This window comes from Geotrypetes seraphini, chromosome 17 (genome assembly GCF_902459505.1).
Source record: "Geotrypetes seraphini chromosome 17, aGeoSer1.1, whole genome shotgun sequence".
Lineage (NCBI taxonomy): Eukaryota > Metazoa > Chordata > Amphibia > Gymnophiona > Dermophiidae > Geotrypetes > Geotrypetes seraphini.
The window spans coordinates 8,672,507-8,692,340 of NC_047100.1; the positions used below are offsets into that span (position 1 = coordinate 8,672,507).

At 42.1% G+C, this 19,834-nt stretch overlaps 1 protein-coding gene across 1 annotated transcript in view; it reads right to left on the reverse strand.

The window, feature by feature from the left end:
* Window positions 1-19,834, reverse strand: part of ACAD9 (acyl-CoA dehydrogenase family member 9) — an 84,248-nt gene that overhangs the window by 59,550 nt on the left and 4,864 nt on the right. The window contains exons 2-6 of the mRNA XM_033926152.1: window positions 16,164-16,257; window positions 14,278-14,379; window positions 10,280-10,386; window positions 7,102-7,202; window positions 4,098-4,176 (exon numbers count right to left, since the gene is read on the reverse strand). Coding sequence (XP_033782043.1) covers window positions 4,098-4,176; window positions 7,102-7,202; window positions 10,280-10,386; window positions 14,278-14,379; window positions 16,164-16,257 — 483 coding nt within the window. The remainder of the gene's footprint in view (window positions 1-4,097; window positions 4,177-7,101; window positions 7,203-10,279; window positions 10,387-14,277; window positions 14,380-16,163; window positions 16,258-19,834) is intronic.

Below are 19,834 nucleotides of genomic sequence, written 5' to 3' on the forward strand. Positions count from 1 at the left end.
GCTTCCATGAAGACAGGATACTGGGATAGATGGACCACTGCCCTGACCCAGTAAGGCTATTCTTATGCTCTTAAATTCAGATATCATTTTAGGAAGGAAATTAGAGTTAATCTGAAGAACATGATGTAAGGCAGATCTGCTATTCACACCTAAAGTACACTTTACCTATCGGGCAGAAGTATGTTTTGTTAATAAGAACACTTTCCATATGAGAAACTGAAGAGAACAGGAATGAAGAGGTTCCAGGAAGTCCTCATGAGAATCATCAGGATGACATAGAGGCTTGGTAGGAGATTTGGTATGGAATAGGACAATTCATCGCAGCAACAGGGGACGGGCACTGGAGAAGGAAAGCTGAATTATCCCAATCCAAGAGGGAACAGGGCACAGGGAGGAGAGGGAAAGCTCTTTGGGGGGCATGTGTGCCTGCAATTTGTCTGCTGTGCCCTGCCCTGTCCCTAGTGGCAGCAGCTTTCAGTGTGATGCTTGAGAAGGAGAGAATGGTGGAAGCAATGTCAGGGTGAGACACGCTGGTCCAGGGAGGGCGGGAGAGAGGCACACAGATGACCTGCTGAAACAGCCATGAGAAAATGGTCATGCTGAAGTGGCCGCAACAAATCATACTAGACCCATTTGGTATAAAATAAACTTTCCACAGACCAAACTACTAAAGGATAAACAGATATTGGTTTACCATTAATCCTTGAGTGGAACAGTAATTACACTAAGAACTCTTACTGAGTTAGATTTAGTCTAGAATTAGAAAGACAGAGGAGGTGCTCTAGAACAGAAGACAGAGGAGGTGCTCTAGAACAGAAGACAGCACTTAGAAGGGTTAACTAAATCATTTAAAATGGAAACATTTTTGTGTGGATGGTATTTTAGAAACTGCGGATGTGGTCCCTATTCATAAAAATGGTCACAGGGATGAAGCAGGAAACTACAGGCTGGTGAGCCTCACTTCAGTTGTTGGAAAAATAATGGAAGTGTATTTCCTTGAATCTAATGGGTTACAGGATCCGAAGCAACATGGCTTTACAAAAGGTAAATCGTGCCAAACGAACCTGATTGAATTTTTTGATTGGGTGACCAGAGAGCTGGATCGAGGGCATATGCTAGATGTAATTTACTTGGATTTCAGCAAAGCCTTTGATACAGTTCCTCATAGGAGGCTGTTGAACAAACTTGAAGGGCTGAAGTTAGGACCCAAAGTGGTGAACTGGGTCAGAAACTGGCTGTCGGACAGACGCCAGAGGGTGGTGATTAATGGAAGTCGCTCGAAGGAAGGAAAGGTGACTAGTGGAGTCCCTCAGGGTTCGGTGCTGGGGCCAATCCTGTTCAATATGTATGTAAGTGACATTGCTGAAGGGTTAGAAGGAAAAGTGTGCCTTTTTGCAGATGATACCAAGATTTGTATCAGAGTAGACACCGAAGAGGGAGTGGAGAATATGAAAAAGGATCTGCAAAAGTTAGAGGAATGGTCTAATGCTTGGCAACTAAAATTCAATGCAAAGAAATGCAGAGTAATGCATTTGGGGATTAATAATAGGAAGGAACCGTATATGCTGGGAGGAGAGAAGCTGATATGCACGGACGGGGAGAGGGATCTTGGGGTGATAGTGTCCGAAGATCTAAAGGCGAAAAAACAGTGTGACAAGGCAGTGGCTGCTGCCAGAAGGATTCTGGGCTGTATAAAGAGAGGCGTAGTCAGTAGAAGGAAGAAGGTGTTGATGCCCCTGTACAGGTCATTGGTGAGGCCCCACTTGGAGTATTGTGTTCAGTTTTGGAGACCGTATCTGGCGAAAGACGTAAGAAGACTTGAGGCGGTCCAGAGGAGGGCGACGAAAATGATAGGAGGCTTGCGCCAGAAGACGTATGAGGAGAGACTGGAAGCCCTGAATATGTATTCCCTAGAGGAAAGGAGAGACAGGGGAGATATGATTCAGACGTTCAAATACTTGAAGGGTATTAACGTAGAACAAAATCTTTTCCAGAGAAAGGAAAATGGTAAAACCAGAGGACATAATTTGAGGTTGAGGGGTGGTAGATTCAGGGGCAATGTTAGGAAATTCTACTTTACGGAGAGGGTGGTGGATGCCTGGAATGCGCTCCCGAGAGAGGTGGTGGAGAGTAAAACTGTGACTGAGTTCAAAGAAGCGTGGGATGAACACAGAAGATTTAGAATCAGAAAATAATATTAAATATTGAACTAAGGCCAGTTACTGGGCAGACTTGCACGGTCTGTGTCTGTGTATGGCCGTTTGGTGGAGGATGGGCAGGGGAGGGCTTCAATGGCTGGGAGGGTGTAGATGGGCTGGAGTAAGTCTTAACAGAGATTTCGGCAGTTGGAACCCAAGCACAGTACCGGGTAAAACTTTGGATTCTTGCCCAGAAATAGCTAAGAAGAAAAAAAAAAAAATTATTTAAATTGAATCAGGTTGGGCAGACTGGATGGACCATTCGGGTCTTTATCTGCCGTCATCTACTATGTTACTATGTTATTCTGAATACATCTTGTATAAAGTTCAAAGAGACTACACCTATGTTATAAAGAACGACTCTGTCAGGACGAGAGAGCGGGAGCCAGTGTGAAGGAGGGATCACCTGCTTTGCATAACGAGAGTCAGAGAAGGATCTAAACACCATGGCTCTATGGATGCTAGTTCCAGTTGTACAGGATAACAAACTTGGCAAGGTCAGTAAGGAGCAATTGAGATCATAGGCTGGGCTGAGGCTGATGCAAGCGTCCTGCAAGCCTTTGTGAACTGCTTAAGCAGTAGCCCTGAAAGTTCATCTTTCATCATAGCCCAGATCTCTTACAGGAAAGGTATCAGTGCAGGCTTGGAAGTTGGTTTAGAGGCAGCTTGTGGTATAGCCTGTCAAGATATAGGAGACGTTGAGGATCTAGAAGGCTGTCAATGCAGCAGAGAGCGATCAGTGTAGAAATGACGTTTCCCCGGCGATGAAGATTCTGATGCAAGGGAGGTGTCATCACCATATCTGGAAGGTGAACCATGACAATGGTTCTTACATCTCCAATGTATGGTGTATCAATGAAGAAAACTTGGGACCAAATTCTGCAAATGGTGCCATTATCAACGTCCACCTACAAAAGCGGCACTGTTCACGTATCAATCATGTTATGGTGCCATTTGCAGAATTGCAGCAATTTTAAAAGTAATCGCCAGAACATAAGCCATGGTTATAAACCTACATTTATGGCACCTACCTGCGACAAGAATCGCACCTACATTCTGCCATCTAGGTGCATATTGATGATGTCACAATGATGTCAAGATTGTGCATCAATGTCCCTCTGAACTATTGCAGCTATTGTGTGTAGTGTATTTCCTTTTATGTTCTTAACTTATTGGCAATGAGGTTTAGTATGCTATACAGATGTTTAATAATTTATATATATAAATTTTTTTTCATGTGCTTTGCTTGAGTAATGCATTACTAAACATATTTTGAGCTTAATATCAACCTGGAGTCCTCTATACCCCAAAAATAAAAGCCCCTTTCACCTATAAATGGATGCCTATGGCACGCCTAAGTGACGCCCACCTAACTCGCATCTACCTAGTGCCCAGCTTACACTCAAAAGTAGACTTAGTTTTGCAACGCCTACATTTTAGGCATTAGGGAGACACGTTCGAGCGCTGAGCAGCATGCAATTCTCTAAATGGATGTCCAAATCGAAGCCACTCCCACATCACACCTATTTTTTAGGTGCAGCTTTTTCCAATGGGCATCCACGAAATTGTGGACATCTGTTTGTAAAATTGCATCCAATGTTTAGACGTCTAAGTTCCAATTAATGCATGCTAAAATCATAAATTGGACTTATTATCCATTTATTTGGATGCCTAGGTCGATGGACGTCCACATTGTGGACACCTAAAGTTAGACATCTTTTACAGAATTTGGTCTGGCATGTCTATGAATTTCAAGGGAAAGTAGCGCATTTCACAACTTAAAACTGAATTTTGGCTTGATATAAAAGTGGTGTTAGTATTTAAAGTCACTTTTCTAAATTCTACATAGGTGTGCAATGAATACAGTTTTTTTTTAAATGTCCATTTTCTCACAAATACCTTGGAACCATTCAATAAGAAGTGTTTTCCATCTGCTGTTGCAGTTGCTCTTGTCTGTATGGAGGCAGCATCACTTCCACTTAAAAGAAAAAGATTTTAAAAAAATAAAGTTAAGAATGGGAAAATAACTGCAATTGTGATTTCCCTGACTTGAATACCCCAATTCGTTTATCATGTGCCTTCAATGATCTACCATCAATGTTCTACAACCCCATACAAGGCAAGTGCCAGGAGTATTTACATCAATATTTAAGGAATAAACAGCTAATGAAATGACATAGCGACTATGCATATAAAGTTGACAAACCATAGTAATTCCACAGCAATGGCAATTTCATACAGTACAAATGATATAAATGCTACCACTTTAACTATGATGTTCTTGCTACAAAACAGACAACAGCAAATTTTAAATTACAAATAAAAAGCACCAAACTGTCCCCAGCTGTTTCACCTTTTTTCCCAATTCAGGGGAACTGTAATTTTTTACTGGGGCTACAGGTCTCACCTTAACATAATCCCCTTTGGGTCCGTTTATGACATCTATTTCACCTGTTTACAGAATCTGGACAGTTACATAAGAACATAAGAAGTTGCCTCCACTGGGTCAGACCGAGGTCCATCTCGCCCAGCGGTCCGCTCCCGCGGCGGCCCATCAGGTCCGCGACCTGTGAAGTGGTTTCTGACCACTTTTATAACCTACCTCAAGTTCTATCTGTACCCCTCTATCCCTTTATCCTCCAGGAACCTATCCAAACCCTTCTTGAACCCCTGTACTGTGCTCTGGCCTATCACTTCCTCCGGAAGCGCGTTCCATGTGTCCACCACCCTCTGGGTAAAAAAGAACTTCCTAGCATTTGTTTTAAACCTGTCCCCTTTCAATTTCTCTGAGTGACCCCTAGTGCTTGTGGTTCCCCACAGTTTGAAGAATCTGTCCTTGTCCACTTTCTCTATGCCCTTCAGGATTTTGAAGGTTTCTATCATGTCCCCTCTAAGTCTCCTCTTCTCCAGGGAGAACAGCCCCAGCATTTTTAACCTGTCAGCGTATGGAAAATTTTCCATACCTTTTATCAGTTGGCCTCCTTAACTAATTTACAACGGACTTATGGCCTCCTGGAAATGGATATTTTTGCATATTATCGTCTGCCATTATGTCCGTTCTTTACCAGCTTGTCATTTAACAGAAACGTGTCAGGAAGCAATTTCGGAAATGTTTAGCCTTTCTGCTCAACAACATATTCCTTTACACTTTCATCAAGTGGGCCTATCGGAGTGTCAACCTGGCCTTCATTTGGAGATTTTGGCGACACATGGGCGGATGATCTTCACTGCTCTTTATCTGCACAACACCTTCAACGTGCGCTAATGTCTTCAAGAAAACTTTCTGCTAATATTGTTTACTGGAATTACAACTTAAAATTATTTTACATCTTTATATTACACCAATGCGAGTCTATTGGATGGGCATCACTTCATCTCGACTGTCCGAAGTGTTCTCAGCCTTATGCATCACTGGGACATATGCTTTGGGCTTGCCCATCTATTGTCCAGTTTTGGAACCATTTGGAGCAGTTTGTTTTCGCCATTTGGAGTAGGCGATGGACTCCGACACAATAGGGGCTCCCAAACCCAAAGGATTATCTGCATTTGTGGCTGAAGTGGTATTGTCTGCAGACCCACCGAATTATAGTCAGTGGAGGTCGCTGATGATCATTCATGCCTCTTTGGAGTTTGGGGACCTGGACACTACGGAAGGATGTTGTTTTTGTTCAATTTGGGAACATTTTTGGATGGATCTCACCCCACATGCTCATAGCAGACTATTGAAAATTTGCAGCCAACTCTTTTTCTTTTCATTTATATGCTCACTCTTGTTTGTTTGGGAGGGGGTGGGAGGATGGGTAGGGGGAATATAGCTGGTGTATATATAAAAGAAAATTGTTATATTTTGTTTGGCATCTTGTCTTGAACTTTTTCATTCAATACATACATTTAAACATAAATAAAAAGCACCAAAATGTTGTATCGGTGTATGTACCATTGATGGTAATTTTAAGCTTTATAAGGCAACACACCGGATTTTAAGCCAAGTGACACGATACTAATTTTAGAGGGTTACAATTCCCCCCTCCCTCCCACGTTCATACGCAGTAAAGGCAAGCTGTTACTCAGAAGGGCAATGCTTCACAATGGAAGCCTTGGGGGGATTATTAATCTTATAATACAAGGGCTTCGCCGTTCTCACATACACCAACATTAGTACAAAGGGCACAATTTTGACTAATCATTTAAATCACAGTTGACATACAAAGAAGATACCAGAACTGCTGCAATAAAAAAAAAAAATTTCAAACTTGCATCCCAGTTGCAGCACAATAGGAGAGAGGCACCTTTTCTGCACTCCAGAGAGGTCATACCCTATGCGTTGAGCAATTTTCACTACATTACTCTGCAGCCTCATGAGATCAGAGTAATTCTGTGGTTTTGACTGACAGGCATACAATTTTTATACCCTTCATTAAATATAGCTCAAAATTCTAAAAGAGAAAGGAGATTTATCTAGGTAAAAACCTAATCTTTCATTCTGTTATATAAACACAGGAGTTTGTACATTAAGTGCGGGTCCAGGAAGTGAAGTCAGAGGAAGAGCCAACGCTGGCACAAGTAGCAGGCTGGGGTTGCTGCTCGCACTGGGAACATTAAAGAGGTATGGGGGGAAGAGAAGGGGTACGCATACATGGTAGTGGGGGCAAGGAAGGAGGGAGGGGGGTTGGAGAGGAGAACAGGAGCTGGTGCCTCCACCAAGATGGCGCCGGGGCAGACCGCCTCCCCCCCTACTATGGCACTGCTGGCAATGCCATCACATCCATCTTATTTGCAGGGGAACAAACCAACGTAAATCCTATTTTCTAGGTATTTTTACAAGTTGAGAATGACCTAGAATGGGTATGTCCTTAGAAAATACAAATAAACTGCCAGCTTCTACACACTTAAGTGAAGATACCTCCCTGGTTCTGTAAGACAGAAGGCTGCCACATGTTCCCCAGATGCAAGTTTGGGAAGGTACTTGGCTTTTTGTTCATCAGTGCCTGCAATCAGGATACCCTAGAACAAGGAAAGACAAAATATTTAACGTGAAGAATCCTGTTATGAATTACACTTGACAAAACAGAGATTTATAAGCTCAGAATAAAATTTAAATTATATCCACTACACCTCTTCATTTATTACAGCACTGGAAAACCACCATCTATATCTGAGAGAATTAAAAATGTTGTTCTTTATAAGACTTCTGTCCTCAATAGACTCATTTCTTTTCATGGGAATACAAGATAAGAAAAAAATGAGGTTTGGTCAACATTCAGCCACTGTGGACATTGGGTTTTTTTTAATTGCTTTGGCTAGCATTTAAATAAATCTGTCTATTCAGTGTTATTATCCAGTTAAATCCTAATTCTGTAAAGTCTGTCTAAAGTTAAGCACCGAAATCGGCATCTACCTTAATGGATCAATAGGCTTAAACAGTGCCAATATTGGCACTCAATCGGCTTTAACTGGACTTAATTGAAAGTTAGGCGTTTTAACAAAAAAAACCCAATTCTGTAAAAAGTAGGTGCCTAGCTCAAACTGTCTTTCTGTATGTCTAGCGGGGTGTTCCATCCTCTGTACGTCCAGAGCATGAGATGGGCATGGAGGAGGCATGTTATGGGTGGACTTTGGCTGGTCTCAAGGGCGGGTTGGACATGAACATCTTGCAGCAATAATCAAACATTTTGCAAGACATCCTGGACAGAACTCACACATTTGGAACTAGACCTGTTTTAGAAGGGCCACAAAGGTGCCCAAACTGATCAGATGATCAATGCATGCATCAAAGTAAGATACCCTCCACACAAAATTGAGAAAAAGGTACATACCTGTATCTAAAACAGCAGCATCTGGTATGCGGAAGCCTAGTAGAGCAGCATACGGGTGTTTTAAGTAGCCTGGTGGGTGGGCTAGTGAACCATAGAGAGGAGGACCCAGGAACATAAGCCACTCTAACCACTACATTTATGGTAGAATGTGTGAGCCCATCCAAAGCCTACTATACTGCCATATAGGTGCTACTGGAGTGGTACACAGGAGGATATAGTAGGTTTTTGGAGGGCTCACCCTGAATTATAAAAGGGCACTCTACCCTCCTAAGGTGTCCCATTGCTCTGTCCATTACTATGCTGACCCCTCCCGTATCCAAATGGTCAGTATTAGGACGTTTTCAACATGGGTGTTTTTCTGATTGAAAATGGGGTATAAAGTTAGATGTCCTGGTAGCCAAGACATTTACCGTATTTTTCACTCCACAAGACACACTTTTACCCCCCCAAAAAAGTGGGTAGAAATAAGGGTGTGTCTTATGAAGTGAATATACCACCCCCCACCTCCATCCCCCCAGTGGTACCTTTAAATTTTGGAGGTCAGTGGACAGCTGCCTGCTGCTTGTCGGGGCCAGCGGCACGTGCGCTGCTGCATGGGCGCGGCCACTTCTGAACGGCTGCCTCAGTTCTCACTAGCTCTTCACGAGAACTGAGGCAGTCATTCAGAAGTGGCGCGTTTGTTGCTCTACTGGCCCCGACATGCCGGTAATCAGCAGGCAGCCGTCCAGCGAAGCACCAGCGACCGGCACAATTAGGAAGTTGTCACGGGCCCAGGCATTAGCGCGCTTGTGCGACCTGGGCTCCAACAAGCAGCAGACAGCCAGATCTCCACAATTTAAAGGTACTGCGGGGGGGGGGGGGGAAGGGAGGGCTGGGACAGAATTTAAAGGTGCTGGGTATATATTAGTATAATCTGGGGGGCGTCTTATGGTGAGGTGCATCTTATGGAGTGAAAAATACATTAAAAAGACAGAATTACAATAATCCAACCTCAAAAGAACGATTGATTGTACAAGGACAGCAAAATGTTGTTGGTAGAAACAGGATCTCACTTTTCTCAGCATACTCAAAGACTGTTCAAGTTCTGTCTACTGGGCTAAGGTTAGTGTCTCTACTAGTCTCATCCCCTTCTGACACAATTTCCTAGCTCTGCAAGGATGGGACAAAGTCGAGAGCAGGCCATGAGCTTGGTGGAAATGCTGCTACTACCGTTTTGTAGCAGAAACAGGTGGGAAGCCTTATTGCTGTTGGGGGAGGGGGGAGAGAAGGGTTCCAAGCAGGGCAGGAGGAGGCCCAGGAGCCTTATTGCCTAGATCTGTCAGTTTACCCCTGCTTCTGGACATTTTTATTGTTCTTTGCTTTAGAACAGATAGTTATTTTGTATTAGTAGTATATAATACTATAAAGATGCAATTAAACTAAAACACCTGGTGGAAATGAAGCTAACAGTGATAAAAAAAAATTTGGTTTTTTGAAACCTGCTCTTCACATTTCAGCCTGATTTTTTTTTCTATTATACTTCTACCTGAAAGCTTTTATTTGAGCCCCTCTTTTTTATTTTTTATTCAAGGTTAATTTCTCTGACTTCCAGAAAACATGCTGAAATATGTTTTTAAGACATACCAAGAATTAACACATTTCATCTGTGTGGGATGTCCGATCTCAAATTTTTTTAAATGCACACCTTTTCAGTAGCAATTCATAACAAACTTTATTTAGAAACTGTACGTATTTCCATATTATCAGAGGGCTTACTTATAATCTATTAAACCGCTCTAGCAGTTTCTAGCGCGGGGGAGCCGCACTGAATGGCCCATAGGAGCTCTATGAGCATCGGGAACAGCGCGGGCCATTCAGTGCGGCTCCCCCGCGCTAGAAACTGCTAGAGCAGTTTAATAGAAGAGGCCCTAAGTTTGTATTGTGAGGCAACTTGCCCAAGTTCACAAGGAATATTTGTGGGATTTGAACCCAGGCTTACCATACAAGACTGTGAGCCCACTAGGGACAGAGAAAAGTACCTGCATATAATATATGTAAACCATTTTCATTGTATTCACAGAAAAGGCAGTATATCAAATCCTTGACATCACTGCTGTAATGATTAAAAAGGCAATAACTATAGGTGTCACAAATGAGTCAAATTTCACTTTCAATGTTTAAATACTGGCTTATGATTCCAGCATCGCACTTTGCACACGTAAACTACTAAATTCCGAATGGAAATCCAATGCACTTTGATACATCCCACGAATAAAGCAGCAGTACCTTAAGTCCAATTGCTTGATGTGCTGCCAGAGTAACAGCAATAGACCCATCAAGAGAAATAATTTCTCCCAGACGCGCGTACATAGTATTTGATAGTCCGAGACCGCCTGTTAAACAAAGAAATTTTGTTACTTTTTCAAAGTCACAGATCTCTGCCATCCAGTTTCCATTTTAGATTAACATTTCATGGCCTGGAAATTATCCAGAAAATGCTTCACTTGTTTATCTTGGACACAGACACTATTGGTATGACTATACAGTAAGGAAAGAACCTAGACCAAAGAAGCACATTGTAACTAGATCTTATTTTCTGTGATTTATAGATCTTCTGTTCAGACTAAGCGGGTGCTTTCCAAACTGCAACAGTAATTATGCAATAAAATGAAAATTTTTCCCCCACTCAGCTATTCTAGAGCAGTATTCTTCAACCTTTTTATACCTATGGACCAGTAGAAATAAAATAATTATTTTGTGGACCGGCGGTTGAAGAACACTGGGCTAAGTTGTGGGCCAGACCCTGCCCATCTCTACCCAATCTCCACCCCAGACCCCGCCCCCATAATAGTATTAATTGTAACACTATTTTTTCCATTAATTTTTCATAGATACACAAAATATAATCTTATTAACAACACAGAATGGTTAACCACAAAATTAAACTACACAAAGCACACTGGCAGCAGATGTAAATTCTCAAAATTGACATAATTCAATCACTAAATTCAAAAATAAAATCATTCCCCTCTACCATTGTTGTCTCCCTCCCTCTATGCTATGCCTTACCTTCTGGCCTGCTCCCGCCTGGCCATTTTGTGCCGCCCCTGGTGCTATCTTCAGGCCGTCTCCCTCTTCCTCACTGATGCAGTGCACATAGCTGTGGGCAGTGGCTCCTTGCACACCTCACACCTCATCTGGAAGCCTTCCCTCTGATGTGCCTGGTTCAGGCACAGGACGCACGTAGGAGCCGCTGCCCGTGGCTTTGTGCACTGAATCAGTGAGGAAGAGGGAGCTCGCTCGAAGATAACGCCGCACTGAGCGCACCATGGACCGGCAGTTGAAGAACACTGTTTTGGGCCTGATGAACGTGCTGGCCCTGTGAACTGGCAGGAAAGTTGGTTGAAGAACACTGTTCTAGAGTAGAGAGTTGCGCGGGGACAGAAATCCTACCCATCCCTGCCAAAGTCCCACTCGTCCCTACCCGTCCCCGTGAGGAATCCCACCCGTCCCCGCGAGGAATCCCTCCGTCCCCACCCGTCCCCGCGAGGAATCCCCTCCATCCCCACCCGTCCCTATAAACTACAGAAATAGTTATTTCATTTAATTATGCTACTGAATTAAAGGCTCTGGTAGAAACCCATTTACAAATAAGCAAAAAGACTTTAATTTGGAAATATTAATTGGGAAGAATATATACTTTGTAAACGGGTTTCTACCAGAGCCTCTAATGTTTATAAATTTTTATCAACACAACTAATATACTACTTTATCCTAAAGCAAAAAAAAAGAAATATAATTTTTTTTCCTACCTTTGTTGCCTGGTTTCTGCTTTCCTCATGTTCTCATTCAATTCCTTCCATCCACTGTCTCTCTTCTCTCTGCATCTTCCATTTGCTCTGTTACTGTGCCTCCCTTTCTCCCCCCTTCCAAATTGGTCTGGCACCCATCTTCTTCCCTCCGCTTCCCCCATAGTCTGGCATCTCTGTCTTCTTCCCTGCCAGCGTCTTCTCCCCACTCTCTCTTCCCCATTTCCTTTCAGCGTCCTTCTCCCTCCCATCCCAGGAACCCCGTTGGCCTGCACTGGACACTCCAAAGAGGGGAGCAGAAGGAACGGCGGTGGCGACAGCTGTTTCTTTCACAGTGAGTGAGGGGGGAAAGCTCCAGAGTGTTCCCTGCCGCTGCGTTCTAAAATAGAATCTGGCCACGGATCACACACCACAGCGGCAGGGAACACGAAACTCTAAGTGCACATGCAGCGCTTAGAGTTTTATTATATAGGATATATATATATTAAATTTTTTTTTTTTTTTGCAAAACATCCAAAATCAGACGAACATCATTTATTCTAGTTCCAAGGATTTCAGCGTGTAAGTGATTTACCTCCTGTCAAGCAATCAACCATTTGAAGAGACAGCAGTGACTATATATTTCAATTTCAGAATATATTAAATGTCATCCTATTTCTTTTGTCAGTTCAAGACTCCTATATTAGGGCATATTTATTTTTACCTTACATTTCTTATGCACTTATCAACATCCTGCTCCAGGCAATTTCCACAACATATGTCAAATTACAATAAAACTTAGGCAAAAATAAGTACAATTACATACCTTACATAAACCCTCCCAATATTCAAAGCTATTTAACTGACCAGAAATGGCCGCTGAACGATTAAATAGCGTTTAATCGACTAACCACAAATATTCAGCATTTTATAAATACAGCAAAATGGTGGAATGGTGGAAGGCAACAGAAGGCCCAATAATTGATGGTTAAAGACTCATGCAGATCTGCGTCCAAATTTTGGGGGACCGTTACAGAATATAAGGGTTTGCCTTCATTCCACTGCCTGCAGGAACATCAAGTGCAAAGTAGCTCAATACTATGTACTGCTGAACCTCAAATATTACATATATATATTACAAATATGCAGACGACATCACAAGCATCATCCCCATCTCTACCTTATCGACCAAAACTAGAGTCTTCATATCATCAGTAATCAACCAGGTAGCACAATGGACAAACAACTTCAAACTTAAACTAAACCCAGAAAAAAACCAAATTTTTCATGGCAACCCCGACAAACAAAACCATCGATTCTTCAATCAACTTAGATGGAAGAAACTTCCCAATGAACCCCACTATAAAAATCCTAGGCATCACCATCAACCAACAACTCACACTTGATGCCCATACCAACCTCTTAATCAAAAAATGCTTTAGCCTACTTTGGAAATTATGCATGCTAAAACCTTACTTTGACTTTGCATCGTTTAGACTGCTAGTTCAATCTCTAATTCTAAGCTCACTGGACTATTGCAATATAATCTACCTAGGATCCCACAAAAAAAACATTAGGAGACAAAGAATGATCCAAAACATAGCAGTTCGGCTGATCTTTGGCCTGAAAAAAATCTGACCACATCATTCCCTACTTCAGAAAACTTCACTGGCTACCGATCGAGGTCAGAATCATCTTCAAATTCAGATGTCTATGCTACAAGACACTATTTGGCACCTCGCCCACCTACCTCCTGAAACACTTCGTCCTACAGGCCAACCCCCGCCTTTCCCGCAAAACATTACTATTTTCGTTCCCAACTCCCAAGGGATGCCACTACAAAAGATTCCTAGACAGCACACTGTCCTTCCAAGCAGGCATTTGGAACAATACCCTAAGCAACCTCCTCCTGAATTCGCCATCACACCAATCTTTAAGAAAAATCCTGAAAACCCACTTCTTCGACAAGTTTGTCTGATCTTCCAACCTCACCTTCCAGACTAATTACACCCCATCTTCCCCTCATCTCACTCCCTTTGCATCTCATTACTCCATGGCCCACCCTCTCCCACTCTAAGCCAACGCCGCTACATCCCTGTACTCATGTAGTCCCTATTCTCCATACTTGTATCGATACCTGTACCCACAGTATCCACATTGTACCTCTCCTTTACTGTACACCATCTTGAACTGAAAAGGTTTGACAAGATATAAATAAAGCTACTATTATTATTACTTTATCTGGGCAGAAAAATCACTGTAACAAATGTTCATAGTAACGTGCATGTCTGAATATTGCACATAGGAAGCTACTATTATTTTTCTTTGTATTTTTACTTTCCTATTGATTATGTTGTTCTTTTCTTTTTTGTTTAGTACTATGTAAACCACTATGAAGATGTATCAAATAGCGGTCTATAAATACTAAAAAAACCAAACAAACAACATACGCAAAAACTGCCTTCAGAGAGTACTGCATTCTCTTTAGTCACTCACCATATTCTTCTGGGATCTGCATGCCAAAAAGACCGAGGCTCTTCAAACCTTCCAAAGTTTCTGGAGGGATTTTTGCATCATGATCAATCTTCTTGGAGTCCACTAGAAAAAGAAGAATTGGTTTTAAGTATGCATACAAACACACAAGTCTGAAAGCTACAATTTGGTGTCCTCTCTGCTTATATCCAGTATTTCATAACTTAAAAGAATGCCACAAATCTGTTTAATGAAGAAATAATATGGACCAGCCCAGTGGTTTACAAGTGGCAATACTGTACGCACACTGTTATGCAAAAGGTCGTTGATTCAATCTTATGTCTTGTCTTCTTTATCAACATATAGTGTGATGACCCCTGTTCAAAGTTTACATGCTATCACACTATATGTTTGATATATCAAGTTTCTTTGATCTCTACATTAAAAACCAGAATTTTCCCCGATATTGTACCGAGTTGTCTGGGGTTTCTTTATCCCCAAATCAACTGGCGCCAAGGATGCTGCAGTTATTGTTTATTATAATCATATAAAGAAACCGGTATGGAGTATTTTCAAATTGTTTCAATGAATTATGAGTATGCCTCAGCCCCACCACTCCACCGCTGTGCTAGCTCTTAACTGCAGCGAGATTTATGTGGCACTTCATCATTGGCCGCTCATAGTCATTTTAAATCTGCTAGTCTTGTTTTTTAATTCTTTTTTTGTATCTTTTTTATGTGTACCTATAAAACCATCTTAGCTGTAAGAATCAAATGTACTTAATTGTACTTAGCTTTAAGTAGCATAGCTAAATCCAGCCAACGCCGGGGAGTTTAACCCAACAGGTTTCGCACCATACAGGCGCTGTGTCAAGGGTCTCCCGAGGTGCAGCGTGTCATCCGACTCATTCTGTGTCTAGAGTAGACTCCCCGGCGTTGGCTGGATTTAGCTATGCTACTTAAAGCTAAGTACAATTAAGTACATTTGATTCTTACAGCTAAGATGGTTTTATAGGTACACATAAAAAAGATACAAAAAAAGAATTAAAAAACAAGACTAGCAGGTTTAAAATGACTATGAGCGGCCAATGATGAAGTGCCACATAAATCTCGCCGCAGTTAAGAGCTAGCACAGCGGTGGAGTGGTGCGGCTGAGGCATACTCATAATTCATTGAAACAATTTGAAAATACTCCATACCGGTTTCTTTATATGATTATAGTACATTTAGAGATTTGATCCCGGTAAACTAATATAAGAAGATAGCCATTTTCTCAGAGGCAGTTATTGTTTACAGCAGAGGGGATTTGGGACAAGGGGGCTGAGGATGGTGCAGTCAGTATTCACAGCCCAGAAGATGGGGATGCATGCACATTAATAAGGGTAACACCAGGTTGTTAGATTTAAAACGATGACCAGTCAAAGAACACTAGGAATAGGGGAAAAATGTGAACAGGGGAAACAAATCCCTAGACTGTGTATTCTACAAAACCTTCATTTACAAATATCAGGCTTCCTCTCCTAAAACATGCCTTTAATTGTAGCCAAGAATGCATTTTTGGTTTATCTTTCTCCCTTATCTGCCTCTACCACATATTTCCATCCAGATGACATGTCCAGGTGGCTCAAGGAATCCTTCCTGACCTTACTTCAGATGCTTCATCAGCAACATTTATTGGCCAACAGATTTCAGCCAATGTAGTGGCCATTGACTTTTCTCCTACGGGCTAAGCACAGTACATCTTGTTCATCCCCATACTTCCACCCCAACACCAGATGGAGCCAAACCTGGATTCACCATTCCTAAAAGGGCATTATTAAGAGTCCATACACAATAAACAAGACCTGAGTTGAAAAGAATAACAGCCAAAAAGAACATAACATTCTGATACTACTAATTCTACATTTGTACCATCTTCATTGAAGAATTTTTCAACTGGACCCACAAACTGATTAATTTCATTCAGCTCTTCATTGGTAATTTCTGGATATGGGAACACTTCCTCCTAAGAATCAAACAATATAATTTGGTTAAAACTGGATTAAGTATATCATGAATAAATTAAAATGTACTTTAACATACTAAAGATCAATGTAACCGAGAGTAATTTTTATATGTCACAGGAATAGAATGGAACCAGTCTGCTCCATACTAATGGAATGTCCCTGCAGCTCCTGCTGTGTTTCAGTGATATACAATACTCCTGCAAAGCTCCCAGAAAATATAATGCTCTTGCCATGCTCCTTTGTATCGTAATGCCCGTGTGCAGCTCTCATCATACTCTACAATAGAGTGAGAGAAGCTCCAGCCCATCGCTCAATTCTATCAAGCCCACCACCAGACCCCTTGAAATAGCTTTCTATAGAGTAGTGACATACGAAAGACAGGGCAGTCCGCCCCAGGTATACAGAGTTCACATCCTGTTTGTCCGAATTATCTGTTTAGATTGTAAGCTCTTTTGAGCAGGGACTGTCTTCTTTGTGACTCAGTACAGTACTGCATACGTCTGGTAGAGCTATAGAAATAATTAATAGTAGTAGCAATAGTTGTAGGGGTGCTGGAGTGGTCACAGGTCATGGTCCGCCGGAGCGTGGCTGTCGGCTCCACCAGCCACTGCTCCCTCTGATGTCAATTTCCTGTTCCAGGGCGGGGAACCAGTAGAGCCAACAGTCAGGTGCAGGCAGCCCGCAACCGATCCGTGCACCTTCCCACTGCCTAGAGAAAGGGGTGCTCCGCCCCGGGTTTCTGCTGTACGGGGAACTTTTACTCTCAGAATTAAACTTTCACAGTGGGATCAGAACAAGAGCTCCCACTGCATCCGTCGCCCCCCCTTCCATCCCAAAGAACATAAAGCTCAGCCGGCTCCACTCCTGCTGCACTTATGTTGTCTGCCCCTTTTCCTATGGATTAAACTTTCAGAAGGACCAAAACATGACCTTTTGTTGCACTTGCAACTGTCCATCTGTGCCAGAATTAAAAGCCAGAATTAAATGCTCATAAGAAGCTTAGTCCATCTATCCATGCCCCTTGGAAATAAATGTTCAAATGTTTGCAGCACAAGCCTCAGTCTATGCTCATGGATTGTATTTTTACAGCAGGAAGAGATGGGCTGGGGGGAGGTACATACAATAAAAGGGGAAATGGCTGGGCATAGCTACAACCAGGGAATAGTGTTGGGAAACTAGTGCTAGGGGAGCAGAGATAAAAGAAAACTGCCGGGGGATGGGGGCGTGATTTAAAAAGAAAACCCTCAACCAAATGGGTTAGGATGACACTTTGAGCCCTTTTTACAGAGCCACGGCAGCGAGTCCTGGCAAGGAAATGCAATGCAGTCCATAGGAACTAAAGGCCCGATGCACAAAATGTTTCTCTCAACCCGATGCTCAAAAGGGTTCTCTGTGGCCGCTATCGATCGTTGTAGCAGCCACCGAGACCCCTATGCAAATGCATTACAAGGAGCTCATTAGTATTATTATGAGTACTCCGTGTAATGCTCTAAACTTTTTGCCTACTTCTTACGGGCTAAATTTTTCAGCAGGGTCTGAGAAGACATATCATTACTTTCCTGTCAGTGCCTGAGCACTGATTGGCTTAGGCACTGACAGGAAAGTAAAGCCTGCTGTAATCATATAAAGAAACCGGTATGGAATATTTTCAAATCGTTTCAATGAATTATGAGTATGCCTCAGCCCCACCACTCCGCCGCTGTGCTAGCTCTTGACTGCGGCGAGATTTATGTGGCACTTCATCATTGGCCGCTCATAGTCATTTTAAATCTGATAATTTTATTTTTTTGTATAGTTTTTTAATTCTTTTTTATGTGTATACCTATAAAACCATCTTAGCTGTAAGAATCAATTGTATTTAATTGTACTTAGCTTTAAGTAGCATAGCTAAATCCAGCCAAAGCCGGGGAGTTTAACCCAACATGTTTCGCACCATACAGGCTGGATTTAGCTATGCTACTTAAAGCTAAGTACAATTAAATACAATTGATTCTTACAGCTAAGATGGTTTTATAGGTATACACATAAAAAAGAATTAAAAAACTATACAAAAAAAAAAAAATTAGCAGATTTAAAATGACTATGAGCGGCCAATGATGAAGTGCCACATAAATCTCGCCGCAGTCAAAAGCTAGCACAGCGGCGGAGTGGTGGGGCTGAGGCATACTCATAATTCATTGAAACAATTTGAAAATATTCCATACCAGTTCTTTATATGATTACAGCACACTTAAAGATTTGATCCCGGTAAACTAATATAAGAAGATAGCCATTTTTTCAGAGGCTAATAGAGGAAAGTAAAGCCTGACAGCTCAGAACCCCCCCACCTCCCTGCAAATTAAAAAGAAAAAAAAAAAAAAGACCCCTCCCTCCATGCATGCCTCTGATCTCCCCCAACCCATACTAAAAAAAAAAAAAATCAGGAGGGATGCCCACTCCCTCCCTCCTGCCACTGGGCCTGGGCCAGCCACCTCCCAACCTCGTACCTTTTTGTTAAGTTCAGCAGGATATTCCCATTTCCTCCTGCCAACAGGCGCACCTCTTCAAAATGGTGGGCCTTCTCCTTCCAAATGCACCCTGGGATGTACTGGGAGAGCCCTAAGACCATGATTGGTTCAGGCATCTTAGGCCTCCTCCCCAGATGGGGCTCTAGGCTTGTGTCCGGTGCATCTGAAGAGGTAGTCCTGCCGGCAGGAAGGAGTGGGCATTCTTCCTGCTAAATGTTTGCAATTAAAAGGTACAGGCGCTGAGCCAATAGGGAAAGCTCCAAACAGCTGAGCAGCAGAAGCCTTGAAGCTGCAGCTGTTTTGGAGAGTCCTACCGGTGCTGATCAGCAAGCAGGGAGAACAGCAAATAAATTAGACAGGAGGGATATGGAGGAGCTGTGTCTAGCGACTGCTCTTCTGAACAGGTGCTAGGCATAGTTCCTCCCCCTTTTACCAGCGCTGCTCCGCACACATAGCGTACATATAGTTTGCATGCTATTTGTGCTGAGCATCAGCCATTGGGTTAAAAAATTGCTCACGCCATAATAATTTTTACTGTGGTGTTGGCATATTGTACATCTGGGCTTGAATGGGCTACATGTCACTTGTCGTGCAGGAATCGCTACCGTGGCTTTGTCCTCCACTGGCTACCAATTCAGGCCCAAATACAGTTCAAATTACTGCTGCTCCTATTTAAGATATTTCATGGTATCTCCTTTAAATATATAAAATCTTCATATAATTAGTTAATATTTAAAATACATCTGTTTTGGATATTAGATAAGGGGTTAGATGGGTGAGGGATGTGGGTTGGTAGGATAGATTTGGAGATTGACATTGGAAATTGTTTGAGCCTAATGTTTGATGTTTGCAATGATATTCTTTCTGTATTGCTAGATTTTGTATATGTTCAATGCATCTGTTATAGATATTGAAGGGGGGATTAGATGGGTGGGGGGAGTGGGTTAATATGATGGGATTGATGGTTGTTATTGAAAATTGATTGAGCTTAATATTTGATATTTATAATGCTATTTTTTTGTATTGTTAGTTCTTATGTATCTATATATATAAAATCGGAGGTGTGCAT